Source organism: Orcinus orca, chromosome 5 (genome assembly GCF_937001465.1).
Source record: "Orcinus orca chromosome 5, mOrcOrc1.1, whole genome shotgun sequence".
In the NCBI taxonomy this organism is placed as follows: Eukaryota; Metazoa; Chordata; class Mammalia; order Artiodactyla; family Delphinidae; genus Orcinus; species Orcinus orca.
The window spans coordinates 8,552,968-8,572,323 of NC_064563.1; the positions used below are offsets into that span (position 1 = coordinate 8,552,968).

Here is a 19,356-nt window from a genome sequence, read left to right on the forward strand (position 1 = left end):
AAGGGGAGATAAATAAATTGGGAGATTGGGATTGACATACACACACCACTATATAAAAATTAGATAACTAATAAGAACGTACTGTATAGCACAGGGAACTCTACTCAATACTCTGTAATGTCCTATATGGGAAAAGAATCTAAAAAAGAGTGGGTATATGTATAACTGATTCACTTTGCTGTACAGCAGAAACTAACACAACATTGTAAATCAACAATACTCCAATAAAAATTAATTTAAAAAAATAAAAATGATGGGAAACAAGGACCTCTTGTATAGCTCAGGAAACTATATTCAATATCTTGTAATAACCTATAATGGAAAAGAATCTGCAAAAGAATAGATTATATATAATATAGATGTATAACTGAATCACTTTGCTGTACACCTGAAACTAACACAACATTGTAAATCAACTATACTTCAATTAAAATATGGTTTACAGAAAAAGAATGAAATAATACCTTTTGCAGCAACATAGATGGACCTAGAGATTATCATACTCAGTGAAGTAAGTCAGACAAAGACAAATATCATATGATATCATTCACATGTGGAATCTAAAATATGATACAAATCAACATATCTAGGAAAAAAAAACCAGATTCACAGGCATAGAGAACAGACTTGTGGTTGCCAAGAGGGCGGAGGGTAGGGGAGGGATGGATTGAGAGTTTGGTATTAGCAGATGCAAACTATTATATACAGAATGGATAAACAACAAGGTCATATTGTATAGCACAGGGAACTATATTCAGTATCCTGTGACAAACCATAATGGAAAAGAATATGAAAAAGAATATATATATATATATATATATATATGTATGTATAACTGAGTTACTTTGCTGTACAGAAGAAATTAACACATTATAAATCAACTATACTTCAATTAAAATTTTTTAAAATTAGCAATACATAGAAATGTTAAAAACCTAAAAAAAATAGTATATCAGCATTAGTGAAAAGAATCAAGACGCTCTAGTTAAATCTAGCCAATCATAATTCCAACTAAACATATTTTAAGAGGGTGAAATTTGAATACATGACAAAGTAAAGGGATGGAAAAAGATATTCCACACAAATGAAAGCCAAAAGAAAGTGGGGATAGCTATACTTATATCAGAAAAAATAAACTTTAAGCAAAAACTCTAACAAGAGACAAAGAGGACTTTTTCACACCATATACAAAAATAAACTCAAAATGGTTTAAAGACTTAAATGTTAGAACTGAAACCATAAAACTCCTAGAAGAAAACATAGGCAGTGCACTCTTTGACATCAGTCTTAGCAATATTTTTTTTAATATGTCCCCTCAGGCAAGGAAAACAAAAGCAAAAATAAACAAATGGGACTACATCAAACTAAAAAGCTTTTGCATAGCAAAGGAAACTAAACAAAATGAAAAGGCAGCCTACTAAATAGGAGAAGATATTTGCAAACAATATATCTCATAAGGACTAAATATCCAAAACATACAAAGAACTCAGACAACTCAATATCAAAAAAACAAACAACCCAATTTTAAAAATGGGCAGAAGACCTGAATAGACATTTTATCAAAGAAGACATAGAGATGGTCAACAGACACATGAAAAGATGATCAACACCACTAATCATCAGGGAAATGCAAATCAAAACTGCAATGTGAATAGCACCTTATACCTGTCAGAATGGCTATCATCAAAAAGACAACAAATAACAAGTGTTAGTGAGGATGTGGAGAAAAGGGAACCTTAGTACACTGCTGGTGGGAATGCAAATTGGTGCAGCCACTATGGAAAACGGCATGGAGATTCCTCAAAAAATTAAAAATAAAACTACTGTATGATCCAGCAATTCCACTTCTGGGTAATTTTTTGAGGAAAAACCACTAATTAAAAAAGATATATGAACCCCTAGGATCATTGTAGCATTATATATACATATATACACAACTTGCAAAAAGAAAATTATAGATTTTGCCTTTCTTCCATAGTATCTGTCTCAACTTGTCAATGTGTATTTTCATTTGACATTTAATGTCACTCTAAGTAAAGGAACATTTAAAATTTCAAGCATTAGCATGAATTTTACCATTCATCTTTATATTGGTCAATGCTAGTTTTAAATGCAAATATAAGAGCATTTAACTTGCATGTGCAGTATAACCAAAATCACATAATTCATATTTCATAGCTCTTACATGCATATATATTTCATTCTTACCAGAACAGTAGAAATGCTGCACAAGACTAACTGTACTGTTTGTATTTCTTTATATGTACACATTCTACCAACACTTTACCTTCAGCTTACTAATGAGGTGGACTGAAAAGAAAAGGAATTATGAATTGTCCTATCATTCATTTTCCTTCTATGTCATCCTTTTTAGAGTGAGTGGTTAGAAAGTACTGTTAGAAAATAATAATGTTCCTCAGTTATTCATACTTCATAGAACACCATTGCCATTCTAGGTCCAAAGCAAGTTCTGGCTCAGAAGGAATCAGAAAGGCCTTTCAGCGCTGCCAGCACCCCTGAGTCCCCAGTTATAGAGGTACTGATATGGAACCTGCTCACAGAATTCCAGTGGACCCACAAAGCATTCTCAAAAGTAAATTCAGAAAGCATTACTTGATGTGAATATTTTATTAGGCAAATCAAACTGCGAGTCAGGAGACTTCAAACTAGAAGTGGTTAGAAGCTCAGCTTTCAGCAGTTACAGCTCAGTTCATAAAGCATGAATGAAGGAGTTAACATTTTTTAATGTGATTAATTACTAAAAACTTCCATTTTTTTAGAGTAGTAGAATTATTAAACTTACTTGTTTGAGCTGATGGGCTACAAACCAGTCACTAACATTAACATGTTAGTGGTAAGGTCACACTAACATGAAGAAAGCTTAAATTTTCTTTAAGGTCAGAGCCAGCATTTGGGGGAAATCACTATGACAGTATAACGGGATGGACTCTGCAGTCAGAGCAGGTACTAACGCACTTCGTAGAAAGGGATTAGGTAGGTGCCTGGATCAGAAGATGGAAATTAGTGGAGTCTGTACCTGAATAATACTTAGAAAGTAGAAGTGACCGGACTGGGTAACTGGACGTGGAGAAGCTAAGGGAGAATAAAAAATTAGTTAGATTCCCCAGTCTTCTGGGCAGGTAACTGGATGGATGCTGGTGTCACTGCCTGAGGGGAAAAGAGCCAGAGGTAGTCGGGCAAAGAGAAAGAACCTGGATCTGAATATTTCAGATATCTGCAACCTCCCTTACAAAAATCCCATTAATCCAAAAGCTGCTCCTTATTTTGGTTTGAATATCCCTTTAACCGCCTCCGTACGGCAGGTTGACTGCTTGGGCGGGCAAACAGCCGAGAAGATTCGTCTCACAAGAGGGAGCCCTTGCACATAACCTCGAAGACGGACAGCTGTAAGACTAGAGAAACAGAAATCCTTCGAACTCCCTAAAATACCCGCCCTGAAAGGTGTCGGAGAGGCTCCGCACCTAAACACCAATAACTCTGAGCCGAAAAGCGCCGGACAACTGGCTCCGCCCCCGCGGGAGGGGGCGACGGATGCCCGGATGCGGATTCTCGGCGGGATTGCGTCACCTGAGGCCGCCCGGTGGGGCGGGGCTCTGCCTGCGCCTTGGGCTGCGCCGCAGCGTCACGTGACCTTGTCCAGCCAGCCAATGGGTGAGCGCGGCGGAGAATTTCGAATGTGGTTGCAGCGGTCAGCGGCGGTAAGAGAGGGTCCCTGAGGCTAAGGGGGCTCGGAGCTCGGGACGCGCACGGCCACACAGCCTCGCGGAGCCTTGGAATGTGAGGAGGAGGGCGACAGCTGTGGCAGAAGCCGTGGCCAAGGTACTGTGGTGGACGTCCCTGCTGGAGGCGGGTCTCCGGGCCTCTTCCGGGAGCCCCCGTCCCGTCCCGCTTTCTCAAGAGGAGGCTGCAGGTTTTTCGGGTGTGACACAGGGGCATCTTGACCCCTGTTCCCCTTCCCTCTGGGTCTCTTTGTTCTGAGTTCGGTGGCCAAAAACTCAGGCTGTGGCGTCGGCCTGACCAGGGGCCTCTCTCTGCTCAGCCCCCCGACCTGCGCTTTGCGATACTCTTATTTCCTCTTCTGTTCAGTGGGCCCGGAACCTCGCGCCTCGCGGAACTGTGTGGCTTAAGTGATGTGAAGGTAAAGCGTTTACAGTAGTTAAAAGCCAGGCTCAACGTGGGGGCACACAAACTGGCAGCTATTTTTTGTGTGGCGCGATGCCTTTGACGTCCTTTTCTTTTGCTGCTTCTCTTACCCTGGAAAAGCCGGCACTGGCCAGTGTTCTACAGCAAGAGTGATGAAAGAATTATGATGGAGATCAAATATTCTAGGTTCTTTTGAACCTAGGCCCCTTACCCGAATACTGTACAGATTGAGACTGCCCTCCGCGCTGTGACTGTTTTCATTCCTTCTCTCCACCACACCCCCTTTTAAGACCATCAGCCTAGACGGGAATGATAGGGCATATTTCTTTTGTAATTTTAAGTTGATTAAATGTAAGAACGAAAGTTTTTTATATAAGCTTTGCTTTTAAAATAACCAAACCAACTTGCTCAGTTACATAATCTGCCTGGCTCTCAAACATCTACAGGTTTGAACTCCAAAAACTCCATTGTGGTAGGGTATTTTATAAAACCTACTTAACATTAGTGTTTAAAAATAATAGTTGTGCTTGCTCTACTGGAAGCATCCCAGTATATATTGTATCTGTATTGGCAGAAAGAAAATATTTAATGAAATCTACAATGTCTATATTTAAGACCCCAGAGGAAAATAAGGAAGGCCTGGAGAAAACACTCAAGAAAATGTAAGATTCAGGAAAATATTTGACTAAGAGGAGATGAAGGTGTCCTTTTGCAGTGAAAATTGTATACGTAGATTGTGGTAGAAAACAATAATTATTTTTTGCAATTTTAATATCTGCAAAGTACAGTCTAGGGCAAAAGAGGTTCATGAAAAGTAGTTTGACATGCTTAGTAGCAAAATACTGAAGCCATCTGATTTGCAGCATTGAAAGATTTACATATACTTATGTACTAATACACTCAATGGTATGGTCTCCTGGCAGTGCATATTTTGCTACTTTCAACTGTATGTAGAACAATAATTATATAATGTCTGCTGTATGCATGATCTAAGTTTTAAAAATAACTATGAGAAAATTGGCATGTTCCTCCGCCCCAGTTCCTGCTTTTTCTAGCTCTGTGATTGTTATAACAGCCTAGTGAAATTGTATATAGTGTTCCATAGTATAATTAAACCTCTCAAGATCACCTGACTTTCTTGAGCATGTGTGCATATCTTAAGTAACTGGAAAGCAAAGCCCAGATACGTGTTTGCCTCTGAACTAATGCTGTAAGCCTAATAAACATTAAAAGTTGGTCATAAATATTGTCATAGGAAACATAAATAATAATAACATCAAAATATATTAAGCATTTCCCTTAATGCCTAGTATTGGGTTGGCCAAAAAGTACCTTCGGTTTTTTAAGTAAAAAGAAAAGACACGTTTTTCGTTTTCACCAAGAACTTTATTGAACAACGTATTCACCCTTTTGTTCCACTACCTTCTGCCATTTTTCAAGCAACTTCATAATTCCATCTTCCCAAAACTTCTTATCTTTTTGAGCAAAGATCTGTTCCAAGTGCATTTTACAGTCTTCCAGGGAATTGAAATTTTTTCCATTAAGAGAATTTTGTAAAAACTGAAATAAATGGAAATCCGAAGTTGCAATGTCTGGTGAATTTAGCGGATGAATCAGAACTTCCCAGCCAAGCTGTAACAGTTTTTGCCTTGTCATCAAAGAAACATGAGATCTGGGGGCTTCCCTGGTGGCGCAGTGGTTGAGAGTCCGCCTGCCAATGCAGGGGATGCGGGTTCGTGCCCGGGTCCGGGAAGATCCCACATGCCACAGAGCAGCTGGGCCCATGAGCCATGGCCACTGAGCCTGCGTGTCCGGAGCCTGTGCTCCACAACGGGAGAGGCCACGACAGTGAGAGGCCTGCGTACCCAAAAAAAAAAAAACCAAAAACATGAGATCTTACGTTATTCTGATGGAAGATTATGCATTTTCTGTTCATTAATTCTGGACACTTTTCGTCGAGTGCTGCTTTCAGTTGGTCTAATTGGGAGCAGTACTTGTTGGAATTAATCATGGTTTTCCAGAAGGAGCTCATAATAGAGGACTCCCTTCCAATCCCACCATATATACAACATCACCTTCTTTGGATGAAGACTGACCTTTGGTGTGGCTGGTGGTGGTTCATTTCACTTGCCCCACAATCTCTTCTGTTCCACATTGTTGTACAGTATCCCGTTTTCATTGCCCATCACAATTTGTTTTAAAAATGGAATGTTTTCGTGACGTTTAAGTAGAGAATCTCATGTGGAAATACGGTCAAGAAGGTTTTTTTCACTTAACTTATGTGGAACCCAAGAATCAAAGTGATTCACATAACCAGGCCGGTGCAAATGATTTTCAGCTTTTGATTTGGATATTTTGAATATGTCAGCTATCTCCTGTGTGGTATAACGTTGATTGTTCTCAATTATTGTTTCTATTTGATCGCTATCAACTTCAACTGGTCTACCCGACCGTGAAGCATCATCCAGCGAGAAATCACCAGCAGAAAACTTTGCAAACCACTTTTGACACGTTCGATCAGTCACAGCACCTTCTCCATACACTGCACAAATCTTTTTTTGAGTTTCAGTTGCATTTTTACCTTAATTGAAATAATAAAGCATAATATGCTGAAAATGTTCCTTTTTTCTTCCATCTTCAGTATTAAAATAGCTACATAAAAATTCACCAATTATGGGCTTCCCTGGTGGCGCAGTGGTTGAGAGTCCACCTGCCGATGGAGGGGACGCGGGTTCATGCCCCGGTCCGGGAAGATCCCACATGCCGTGGAGCGGCTGGGCCTGTGAGCCATGGCCGCTGAGCCCGCGCATCCGGAGCCTGTGCTCTGCAACAGGAGAGGCCACAACAGTGAGAGTCCCGCATACCGCAAAAAAAAAAAAAAAAAAAAAAAAAAACCACCAATTTTGATGTTTTTTTAATGTATTTTTTTTAATGCATGCTGATATGACAGCTGTCACATAACGATCTAACAAAATTGTTTCCAATGAAGTTAAAGACAACTAAGTGCTACTAGAGCCATCTTATGGAAAAAACTGAACGAACCTTTTGGCCAACCCAATGTATAGTAAGCCCCCAATGAGTATTTGTTAAAGAATAAATAAGTGGCATATTATAGAGGCTTTGTGTTGGAAATCCATATTTATTAAGCCTTCCGTATAAAGTACCCGAGGAGGATAAAATTATGCCACAAATATTAATGTAATTTAAAAGCTGCAAATGTAGGTTATTACCAGATTGGTTATCTACTTTGGGCTAATTCTACAATTATAAAGTCTCTAATCCGTTTTTTATGAATAACCTGTGTTTTCAGTTTTGTTTTATATTTGATATCACCCCTTGAAAAATTAAATATTTTCCATTGTTTTAAAGTCCTAGGCAGAAGATGGCCAAGGAAAGATGCCTCAAAAAGTCCTTTCAAGATAGTCTTGAAGACATAAAGAAACGAATGAAAGAGAAAAGGAATAAAAACTTGGCAGAGATTGGCAAACGAAAGTCTTTGATAGCTGCACCATGCCAAATAATCAGTAAGAGATTTTCATGTTGTCCTTTACATCACTGTTTAAGATTAGATTTAATAACTGATAAAAAAATTTTTATTGTCTTTTAGCCAACACTTCCACACTGCTAAAAAACTACCAAGACAACAACAGGATGTTAGTCTTAGCTTTGGAAAATGAAAAGTCCAAAGTGAGAGAAGCCCAGGATATCATCTTACAGCTGAGGAAAGAATGTTACTACCTCATGTGTCAGCTGTACACACTGAAAGAAAAACTTACTTCACAACAGACAGAAGAACCTGCTCAGGTATTTTGATCACAAAGGCTCAATTTCTTGGGAAAAATGTTAAAGCCATGAATTAGTAGTTTAGATCAATTTTGTTTTTTAAATTAATTACTGATAGCTCTGTTATTAGTGAAGTGATGAGAACATCTTTCTTCAGTGCTGCAGCCCAGTTGTATGTGGGCCAGTTAAGAAAGCTTCAAGCATATACCTGTAGCTGATTGAGGCTTATACTCGTATAACTTGCTTCTGAAAGCAGGTAGCAAGACAACGTATAAAAGAAATAGTTTAGCCTCTTGCACGGCCAGACCCTTTGAATGGCAGCGATGTGAGTCAGAGGTAGGGGCAACCAAGCCAAAGGTCTAAAAGTGGTTGTGGAAGCAGACTAGTCCAAAAGTTTTAATCAGTGCTATTAATCTTAGCTTTTCTATGTAGTTTTGCTACACCAGTGGGGTTTTGAAAGGACTACGTTGACTGGGGGAGATGGGAAGTATTTAAGCGCTTTATGGAGAATCATTTTTACCTACTAGTTGGCTAAATAAGGACAACTATATATTAACTCCCAAACAAGAAATATCCTGAACATTTTGCTGTCTGTTTTTCAGTCTGATTCAGTTTGTGTCCAGGAATGTATAGAAAGGCCAGCCGAAACATAAGAGACGGGGAGAAATTTTGATTTAGGGTCTTATCTGGGTCTCGTCACACATTAATCCCTAGAAGAGAGAGGACAAGCCAGTTTCTCTCCTTTTCCCAGAGGCCACTGCCAGGAAAACTGCATGGGGCAGAGAAAGAAAAGAGCAGTGGTGAGTGTCAGGTGTTAACACTTGGGTGTCCATCTGTTTGCCACGCCAGTGAAGACAGTTGTGTTGGCACCTAGGGCAGGAGAAGAAGCCAGAGCCTAGTGATTAGGGTAGGGGTCTGGACTCCAGAAAGGAATTAAGTCACCTCTCCATTGAGAGTCAGAGTCAGTGAAAGAGTTCTTGCTTCCCTACAACTAAGGTAATTCCATATTTTTTCTGTGTATGACATATATAGAACATGTGTGTGTATACACACACATATGTACACATATAGCAACATATACATACATAATATAATAGAAAATTGTCTATAAAGATTAGATACGATTTTTTTTTTTTTTTACCTTCATGTAAAGGTTATTTGAAATATTTTTCCTTCAGAATATAATCTTTCCTAATTTTTTTTCTTTTCCTTGTTTGGTCAACTAGTGAGGAAAAAAATTTCTCCAAAGACATTTGAATCTTCCTTTTCCCTTTCCAAATTTTTGCTGAAATCACACAGAGTGGTGTCAAGTGAGTACTCAATGAGATAATCACAAAAACAGTGGTGAAAAAATTCTGTTATTGTAGGCCTTTTGACATTTATCAGTGATTTTTGAATATTTATTAAAAGATGTCGTTAGTTGCTGGGTGAAAGTATTCCTAGCATTTAAAACATCAGAGTTTGTTTTCTGCCACGTACTCGCTGTATGTATCACTCATTCTCAACCGTCATTGTATACGTGTGCATCCTTGTTTATCAAGTCAATTTTGCAGTGCTGGAGAACTTAAAATGCTTTAATAAGAATGTTTTTCTTGGGCTTCCCTGGTGGCGCAGTGGTTGAGAGTCCGCCTGCCAATGCAGGGGACACAGGTTCGTGCCCCGGTCCGGGAAGATCCCACATGCCGTGGAGCGGCTGGGCCCGTGAGCCATGGCCGCTGAGCCTGCATGTCTGGAGCCTGTGCTCCGCAACGGGAGAAGCCACTACAGTGAGAGGCCCACGTACCACAAAAAAAAAAGAATGTTTTTCTTGCCTGCCAATAATTAACTTACCCTGTAAGGATTAATCAGAAAGTAATTTCTAATAGCATTTTGTTCCCTAAGTTTTATCATGGCTCTTCTAAATAATTTTTATATCACTCTGTAGTTAAATATCCTCCTTTACTTATCTTCAGTAATAATACTAGCTTTAGAACATTAGCTATATTGATAATAAATTTAAAACTTTTAACAGGATTAAATTTCTAGTTGTTTCTGATGAACAGTTTTAACCTGTTCATTATAATGTCTTCATATTATATGTACATCAAATTTCATAAAACAACTGCACTGAATTGGAATGACTTTTAAGGAATCAGACTGGGCCACTCGTCTTCCTAACAGAGATCTACACACCTTCCTGTGTCTACACTGTGTTCTCTGTCTTCCTTCCTGTGCCATTGGCAGAAGTGTCTCTGCTCCTATCCAAGGCCAGTCCCTCCCCTTGTGCATCAGATTCCCTTCTTTTCATCTCCTCTAGGACTTTGCACCCTTCTCCAACATTTACCTCCCTCTACTGAATCGTTCTAGCTACATACAAATGTGCTTCAGTATCTCTCATCTTAAGAGGAAAAGAAAATAAATGGAACCTCTCCTGATCTCATTCCTCCATCTCATCTCTCTGCTTCCATTCACAGCAGAACTTTTCCAGAGAGAACAGAGCACTTACTGTCTTCCCTTCCTCAGCGTCCCCTAACATTTGAACTCACTCTTACCAGGCTTTCATCCCCACCATTCTGTTGTCACTGTGTGTCAAGGTCACCAAAACCTCCGTGTTACCAAATTCAGGGGTCACTTCTCTTTTTTGTTGGCCTTGAAGTAAAACATAGTACAGGGATAACTCTTTGCTGGAAATACTTTGATCTCTTAGCTTTCTTACCATCATACTCTTTCTGACTGTTCTATGTCCATCTCTTCTGCTGGCTTCTTTACTTTTAAACATCAGTTGTCCTAGGCCCATCTCATCTGCTCCCATAGCTTTAAATATTGTCTGCCTGCTGGTGGCTTCCAAATTTGTAGCTCAAGACCTACACAAACACACACACACACATACACACACACACACACACACACACACAGTTACTACTTGATATATTCACTTAAATATTTATAAAGGATCTCAAATATATTGCATACAAAGCACAACTCTTTATTTCCCCCTTCCCAAGACATTGGACTTCTGCCTCCCTCTGCAAGTCTTACTCAGCTCAGTAAGGCAACCCACCCATTTGCTCAAGTCAGAAGCATAAGAAGCTTCCTGCTCACTCTGTGTCCCTACCTCCACCCCTATTCAATGTGAGTGCACTGTTATCGCAAAGCCTTCCCCTGGGCTTCACCTCCACAGCCATAGGAATCCTGTCCAAGCTGATACGTCTTGCTTGATTTACTATGATGACTTCCTAACAGCCTGTGCCCTTGGCCCTTTTCAATCCATGTTTCACACAGTGGCCAGACTGATCTCTTTAAAACTCAGATCATTTTACTTCCCTGCTTAATATTCAAATGACTTCCCATCACACATAGACTAAAATCCAAACTCATGGTTCTCAAGGCCCTACATTATCTGGCCTCTGTGTGCCCACCTCTCACTGGTCTTTTCAGTGACTATGTTCCAGCCCCAGTGGCCTTTCTTTTCTGAGCACAGCAAGGTTTTCCTATATCGTGACTTTTGTATCTGCTGTTTCCACTTCTTCCTCCTTCAACAGCTGGCTCTTTGCGTTCTTCAGATTTCAGATGAAAGTCATCCCATCTAAAAGAGACCTCCAACATCAGTTACTCTCTGTCATTTCAACCTGAGTATTTCCTTCATTGCATTTATCACCGTCAGCTTTTTTACATTTCATCTCCCTACACTAGCATGTAAGCTTTAAAAGAGTAGTACTTAATCTATTTTGTAGCTATAGATTCAGTTCCTAGAACAGTCCCTGGCACCATAGCAGACTGTCAATAAGTACTGTTGAATAAATGAATGCTTTGTTATGAATATTTCCATTGTACCAGTGTTTTCTTTCTTTTAATACATTGACAGGACCGGGAAGTATGTCCCTCTGGAATGGACTCCAGTAGCGACAGCAACTCCAGGAATTTACTCGTGGAGGATTTACCGTTAGTATCAAATTCATTATTATGATTATTAATACCAAGAAGTATTTAATTCTGTGCTCCATTTATGAAAGGAAATTAGCATTATATTGACTCTTATATTTGGGTCTGGTGTTCTCTCTAAGAATGTATTTAAGAAATTTTATATGTTGAAATTCTGGGCTATGTAGCCAAGCCAAAGCTTTCTTCTATTTAGTTACTTTTTTGATGTCTAGGAATAAAAAGCTTCTCCTGAATTTTTAAACTATGCCCTTCAGTTATATTTTTCTTGTATCGTGTTTTTATTCTAAGGATTGGTTATTTAAATGATGGTATTTTGCCAGTACTACAAATAGTCTGGTTTAGAAAAGAAATCTAATAAGATATCATATTTAACACAGCTTTCACACTGTCTTGCTAATCCAATTCATTCTTAAATACCATCAGACCATATATACCTTCTTCTTCTCTTGGATTAAGTGTACTTTATTTGTTTGCTTATGAATTACTGAGATATAATTAAATACAGTAAAATGCACGGATCTTAATTACACAGTTCAGTGAATTGGACTAATGTATACACCCGTGAACCAAAACCTGAGTTAAGATGCAGAGCATTGCTGTCACTCTGGCTCAGGGTTTCTCAGTCTAAGCGCCTCTGACATTTTGGGCTACATCATTCTTGCTTGTGGGGCTGTCCCAAGCATTGTGGGATGTTTAGCAGCATCCCTGGTCTCCACCCACTAGAGGCCAATAGCAGCCCCCCTCCAACAGTTATAAGAACCAAAATGTCTCTCAACATTGCCAAATATCCTGGGGCCGTTGGGGGGAGGGGGAGGTTAACTGTCCCCAGGTGAGAGCTACTGCCATAAGCCATTCCCTCATGTCCCTTTCGAGTCTGTGCCCCCTCCTTGCAGAAGTAATCACTAATATGATTCCTATCCCCATATTAATTTTAATCATGAATAGTTTTTAAACAGTTGAATGTTAAGATGTGACGAAATATTTATGTGGTGATCGAAAAGCAAGATGAGGTAATTGAGTTTTTATAAGGTTTCTAAAATTGTTATTAGTTGGTTGCCATAACTCTGTTACCTAAACTTGTACTTAAGTTTTGATGTCCATAGGGGGAAATTCTCTAGAGAAAATAGAGAATAAAATTATAATTAGAATGAAACAGCCATATTAAAGCATAAAGAATGGAAATTTCTTGTTCCATGAACCAAAGGGGAACAAAATTTTTAAAGAAAATGAACAGTATTAACTTTAGAGGAGTCAGTAGGTAAGCACCGTAGAAGTGTTCACTGCCCACAAATCACAGCTCGGCTAGTGATAATGCAGGCTCCTAAAGAAGGATCTAACTGCATTTCTTTGATGTATTTTATAAGTCGATCTGATTGGCTGTTTCTCCAGTTAAATGAAATGGTGAGTTATGGAACGTTTTCAGGAGGAACTGTCCAATTTGATACATTAGTTCCTCCAGTGGCAGTTGAATGTCAGCCGTAACAAATCAGCCTCCACGTAATCAGCATAAGTGTTTTTTGGTTTCCTTTGATATAGAACAGATGTACCGATTTAGAGCGGAATTATGAAATGATACTAAAGAAAAAAACTTACTTTGTAGAAAATTTTAAATTTGTTTTTATTACATAATAAATAAATTTTTGTTTTTTATTGGTATTTTCTAAGGGAAGTTCCTCTTCAGGACGCTGACTTTCCAGGACAAGAAGAATTGTTCCAAATAGAAGGTAATACAAATGAAAATCTAAAAATACTGCTAAAGGCAAGATGAGATCTTTGGGAACAAGTAACGTAATTAAATTTCTCTAATTTATATTTGTTTACCTTTTTAAATCTTCTCGTCTGATATTCTGCTCAAAGCAAATATCTGTTTATTTTACACAGAATAACAAGAGTTTTAAAACACATCCATTTATTTTTCCAAATCTATAGTCAGAAACCTTGCCTATAACTGTGGCTGCAGTTTACTGAGCCTACTATGTGTTACGCTCTGTGTTAGGCATTTAACATATGTTACCGCAGTTAACCCTCATAACGACCTTGGAATATATAGGTACAGACAGTCGGAAGGAAGTAAATATTATGCTCCCCAGATTTTTATTTATTTATAGTAAATGTGGGAAAACTACAGGATGAATTTTCATTAGTTCCATTTTTAACTTTGAATTCTAAGATTCTTGAAATTTAAATTTCCATAAAGTAAAACTATCTTTCTCATTTGTTTTTTTAAATTCTCAGAGCCAGTACCTAATATTTCTCAAGACAGACTGGGATTTGATTTGGATTCAGGTGAAGATAAGTCAACTGATAATGTCTTACCTAGAACTGTATCTCTCCGTCGCAGTTTAAAGAAACATGTCAACAATCCATGTCAGTTCAATGCCTTGGATGATTTTGGAATCAGTCATTTGTCAGAGCAGTTTTTGGAACTGGAAAGAATTAGATTTGTAGACCCACCAGTAAACACGCACATACCTGAAAATGTAGAACAAAATTTTTGTCAATGGAACAAGGATCAAATTTACTTATCACCAAGGCTAATTCACCCAGGAGGATCTACTAAGACAAAAGAAGACATTTTAGAGTATAAATTAGACCAAACTAAAAGTAAGCACAGAGCTGCCCAAGGAAGAAAAAGAGAAGAGAAAAGAAAAGCTAACAAAAAGAAAAAAACAAAATCTGTCTCAAAATATAAAGGGAGCAAAAAAAAAACTGTTTCCCAAAAAAAGTTGGATAAATCTGTTACCTCTAGGGATGCGTACAATTTTAATTTGCAAGAGGGTGTTCATCGCACTCCTTTCCGACAAAAAATGAGCGATGATTCTAAAAGAGAAGAAAACAACAATGAATCTGAAGTGAGCATCTGTGAAACAAGTGGTTCAGGAGATGATTCTGATGACCTCTATCTGCCCACGTGCAAGTACAGTCAAGATCTCACCAGTGAATCGGATAGGAGTCCAGTCACCAGGCCTCGATCTAAAAGAGCACTGAAACATAGGGGTGAAAAGGAGACAGAGGGTTCTGAGCCAACAAAAACTCCTCCTAGTAAGTGATTTACTTGTTTGCCTGCATTTTTAATGTTTATGATAAATGATCACTCCCGGTGCTTATATACTATACTTACCATCTGTTTCTCTGGAGGAGGTTACAGACTTACCATCTGTCTCTTTGGGGAAAGTTACAGTCAGATTAAATAGTGGGGGGCTGTGGGGTGGAAATCACAGTTGCGTTGCTTCGACATGCTTTAAGCTAATTTAAATCCTCTTTAAGAACAAATACTACTTGTTACGGAGAAAGCAATTTTACTTTCAGTGAATGAAAGCTTCCAAGGCGAGGAAAAAACTTTTGTGGCGTTTAAGTTGAATTTAAATGCCTATTACACACTCCCCTGAAACATCCCGTTGAAAATGAAATCAAACTTGAATCCAGTGACCTGTAATTTTAATGGCTTTGCTTTATATAGTCAACTTGACAGGAACCACAATTTTAAATAATTTTCTATTTAGGTGAAGGTGGCCTAATTAGACCAAGAAAACCTTTTCCTCAATTGATGGGCTTAGTATTCTTTTGTAAGACATTTGTAAAACATCTAAAAACTGTGGCTTAGAAAAATCTTGCTTTTATTGGTTAGATCAAAAAGTAGGCATGGGGGCTTCCCTGGTGGCGCAGTGGTTGAGAGTCCGCCTGCCGATGCAGGGGACACGGGTTCGTGCCCCGGTCCGGGAGGATCCCACGTGCTGCGGAGCGACTGGGCCCGTGGGCCATGGCCGCTGAGCCTGCGCATCCGCAGCCTGTGCTCTGCAACGGGAGAGGCCGCAACAGTGAGAGGCCCGGGTACCGCAAAAAAAAAAAAAAGTAGGCGTGGTTCAAATGTTGATGATACAGTCTGCACCTGCCCACAGAGATTCTCATCTGGGAATTTTAGTCTGGAGAAACTAACATAAACAGGCAGGTTTTATTCCCCAAATATTGTCATGCTAGTTCATTTGATGCTCAGAACAACTCTGTGACATGTAGGTGTGATCATGCTTGTCTTGTTTATAAGGAAACCGAAACCTAAAAAAGCTAAATGACTTTCCAAGGTCAACCAGTTAGGTGGTGGTAGCATGCAAATATCTTTTTAAAAAAATATGCTGTAGGGCTTCCCTTCCCTAGTGGCGCAGTGGTTGTGAGTCCGCCTGCCGATGCGTGGGACACGGGTTCGTGCCCTGGTCCGGGAAGATCCCACATGCCGCGGAGCGGCTGGGCCCGTGAGCCATGGCCGCTGAGCCTGCACGTCCGGAGCCTGTGCTCCGCAACGGGAGAGGCCACAACAGCGAGAGGCCCGCGTACCGCAAAAAAAAAAAAAAAAATGCTGTAATGATTTTAGAGTAAATCAAACAAGATTGGCAAAATATTGATAATTATTGAAGCTGGGTAACTGGGGGCTTATTATACTGGTGTCCCCGTCTTTGTGTATACTTGAAATATTTCATAATAAGTTTTTAAAAGAAAAAAAAATACACTCTAAGATAGTGTTACTCAGAATTTGGTCCCCAGACCATCAGCATCAGCATTACCTGGAAACTTCTTAGAAAAGCAGAATCTCAGGCCATACCCCACATCCTTGATTCAGAATCTGTATCTCTCTAACAAAATCCCCAGAAGATCTGTATATGCTTTGAAGTTTTAGAAGCTTTATTCCGGAATATAGCAACTGATCTGATGTTGTTGTTTAACCATATTTTCCAAACCAAAAGTTGGAATAATTAGTATGGTACAAGATGCTTATGTAGGGACAAGAAAGACAGAATATTTGAATCCCAAATAACCCTGGACAATGGTTAATAAGTATAAAGTCATTTTACAGTTACAATTTAGTTTTTCTTGGGAAATGATTTGCTTTTTAAAACTATTTTAAGAGCTTGTTTGTCTTATAGTGTTCTTACCTGTGTGCTGGGTAGCTGTCTCCCAATATAGATGTAGCCCCAAGTAGAATAACTTGGATGTTTATGACAGGAAAAACATTGGGTAGCTGTTTAGCTGACTAGCTTTACTAGAGGGAACACCTTTTCTCCTGGTTTACCCAGAGAATACGATTTAGAATTCTCATTTATTTAATAGAATGAGTTTGTGTGGCTTTATAAGACAATAAGAAGTCACTTGATGATAAACTTAGGAATTGAAAGAGATTGAAGCCTGGATGATTCTAAAGAGCAAGGTGTGACTAAATGAAATTGCATAGTTTAAACTAATTCATTGTGCCCAAGCTATCCTAGAAGAATTTTAATTTTTTCTTTAATTTTTAAGAATTTTAAGTTTTAGTAAACTATTGTTTTAGTCAGTTCTTCACAGCTACAATAATTAATATTTCAGTGTTATCTGGGAGGAAAAAATGGTGAACAAGTTTTTAAAAATCTGTGTTATAAAATGCTGGATTTTGTATACTTTTAAGATGTGTAATTGCGTACAGTTTTAGTTCCTGTGTTTGCTTGTTTGTTTTTTGGAACCATATTCAATAAAACTTGTTTTCTGTAGGTGCACTACCTGAAACTCACCAGTCACCTCATTTTCACCTGAAGGATATCACAAATGTCCCCTTGTATCCTGTAGTGAAAACCAGAAAACTTTCTCTTTCTCCAAAAAAGAATGTAGAAAGCCCACCAGTGTCTTTGCATAAACGTAGGTGCACAGCCAGTGTGAACTATAAGGAACCCACGCTCGCTTCGTAAGTATTTGGCTTGTGGGAGCTAACTTTTAATGATACGCATGGGGGGATTAAGGTTATGGACCTTATTTGAAATACACCATTTTGATGAAAATCTGAACCGGGAATAATAACAATGGCATACTCTACAGTAAATTTATACTGAAGAGTAAGTTAGTATTGGGATGCTTATAATTATGCCTACGAGTTCTCTTTACTCTTACAGGAAACTGAGAAGAGGGGACCCTTTTACAGATTTGTGTTTCTTGAATTCGCCTATTTTTAAGCAGAAAAAGGATTCCAGACGCAGTTCTAAAAAAAAAAAAGCATGAAGCGAGTACAATGAAGCGTTTGTTGGATGTTGTTTAAATTCATCCTACACCCTCTTCTGTGGTGCCGAGAGAATCTGTAAGATACTGTTCAAGTGGGTTGAACTACTGCCATAGAATATTCTCTTGACAGGACTCTAGATCGTGAACATTTCTTCAAAACTATGCTTCAAATATGATGGCTTTTCTTAAACCTTTGATACATTTGGTTTATTTTTTCTTTTAGGTATAAATAATTGGACTTAAGCACTATAATAGTTTAGATTTTTTATACTGCCTAATTTTAGTCAAAATGTATCTTATACCAGCATTTGGAAATTAATGTTTCTTCAGATTAAGATGTTTTAATTATAAGGCATCTTTATTTTTCCCTTAAGTAGGTAATACTATGATTGAATGAATGATTTTTGAAGACAGGCTGAGGATCTTTTGAAACTCTTTGTACAATATTTGAACAAAATAAATCCTTGTCATTCACAGTAGCGTGTACCCTAAGCTGTTTGTGGATCCCTTATACTATTGTTGTATTTGGTTTTTCAGATAAAATGTGTATTAGATCATGATCAGAGAATTGATGGTTGCTTAGGCTCAGGGACCAGGTAAGTGATTGGCTCTGAACCCCCAGCTCCAGGCATACATTGTTCATAGGGATACCTCAGCAAAATCACAAATTATTGTGTCATGGCCTTTCAGTATAGTTACTTGTTTAGTCAAAAACGCCAAATGTTAAATGTGTGAATGCTAAGGGCTTTTTTGTATTTTTGATCAATTCCTAAGGCCATGGCCGGTGGCACCACCAACGACAGAAGGGAGGGATGCTCAAACTTGAGGAAGCCATGAATTCGCTCAAGCTAGGTCTTCAGAGAAGTGAAGCCAGTTTGCAACCAAACAAACCTGGGACCAGGCTGTAGAGAGCAGACTGTGGCCAGAGCTGGAGTGGGTCTGGCCTGGCTTAAACTGTGCTCCAGCCTAACAAGGAAAAACCAGCTGGTTTTGGGTCTCTGCCTTTGCCTTTAAATCATGATGTGACTTCTTTTCCCCAAGGTTCCTAATTGAAGAGTAAAATTTTAACCAGTTTAAAAAAAAATTAATTCAGTGAGAGGGAATTAGTTCAGTTCTGAGAGTTTGAAGACTACATTTGTATATACCTCTGTAAAATTTAAAGTTACTCATTTTTAAAGAGCAATAAAGTTTGTATAAGATTAGTGCTTGTGTTTTTCTTCCGTTCTTTAAATATCAGAGGTAGCATATCTCCCTGGTCATCTTTCTCTCCAGCCTTCACCACTCTCGCCCTTGTTGGACATTTCTCTCCCAAACCTTGGTTTTCTCTGTAGTCCTCGCCCCCACGGGTCTCCCATCCTCACACGTCTCTTCTCTTTCAGCTCTCGTTGTGGAACCGCCCTGTCCATGATCAACAATTTCTGTTTTACTGGGTGACTCTTCTAACCCTGACCTCAAGTTTTCTTGACTGCGACT

The 19,356-nt window shown here is 38.8% G+C and overlaps 1 protein-coding gene and 1 long non-coding RNA gene across 2 annotated transcripts; one reads left to right on the plus strand and one right to left on the minus strand.

Annotated features, from left to right (window-relative positions):
- The first annotated feature begins 3,670 nt into the window (after positions 1–3,670).
- Positions 3,671–19,085, plus strand: SGO1 (shugoshin 1). The gene is made up of 8 exons (XM_004271953.4): positions 3,671–3,840; positions 7,534–7,688; positions 7,772–7,968; positions 11,792–11,868; positions 13,534–13,592; positions 14,104–14,910; positions 17,383–17,572; positions 17,778–19,085. The coding sequence occupies exons 2-8, from the start codon at positions 7,547–7,549 to the stop codon at positions 17,881–17,883; spliced, it is 1,578 nt and encodes a 525-aa protein (XP_004272001.1). The 5' UTR covers positions 3,671–3,840; positions 7,534–7,546; the 3' UTR covers positions 17,884–19,085.
- On the minus strand, positions 9,221–14,742 carry LOC117202183 (uncharacterized). Its single transcript, XR_004484374.2, has 4 exons — positions 14,628–14,742; positions 14,185–14,340; positions 11,346–11,512; positions 9,221–10,790 (listed from the first exon to the last, which is right to left on the minus strand). It is a non-coding gene; the product is annotated as an uncharacterized LOC117202183 (long non-coding RNA).
- Positions 19,086–19,356: the final 271 nt, after the last annotated feature.

What these genes read in the sequence shown, in the direction of transcription:
- SGO1 (XM_004271953.4), top strand. Translation starts at nt 7,547, where the DNA reads ATGGCCAAGGAAAGATGCCTCAAAAAGTCCTTTCAAGATAGTCTTGAA. An exon ending in GCCAACAAAAACTCCTCCTA is followed by an intron (nt 14,911 to 17,382) that starts GTAAGTGATTTA and finishes TGTTTTCTGTAG; the next exon opens with GTGCACTACCTGAAACTCAC. An exon ending in AAGGAACCCACGCTCGCTTC is followed by an intron (nt 17,573 to 17,777) that starts GTAAGTATTTGG and finishes TTACTCTTACAG; the next exon opens with GAAACTGAGAAGAGGGGACC.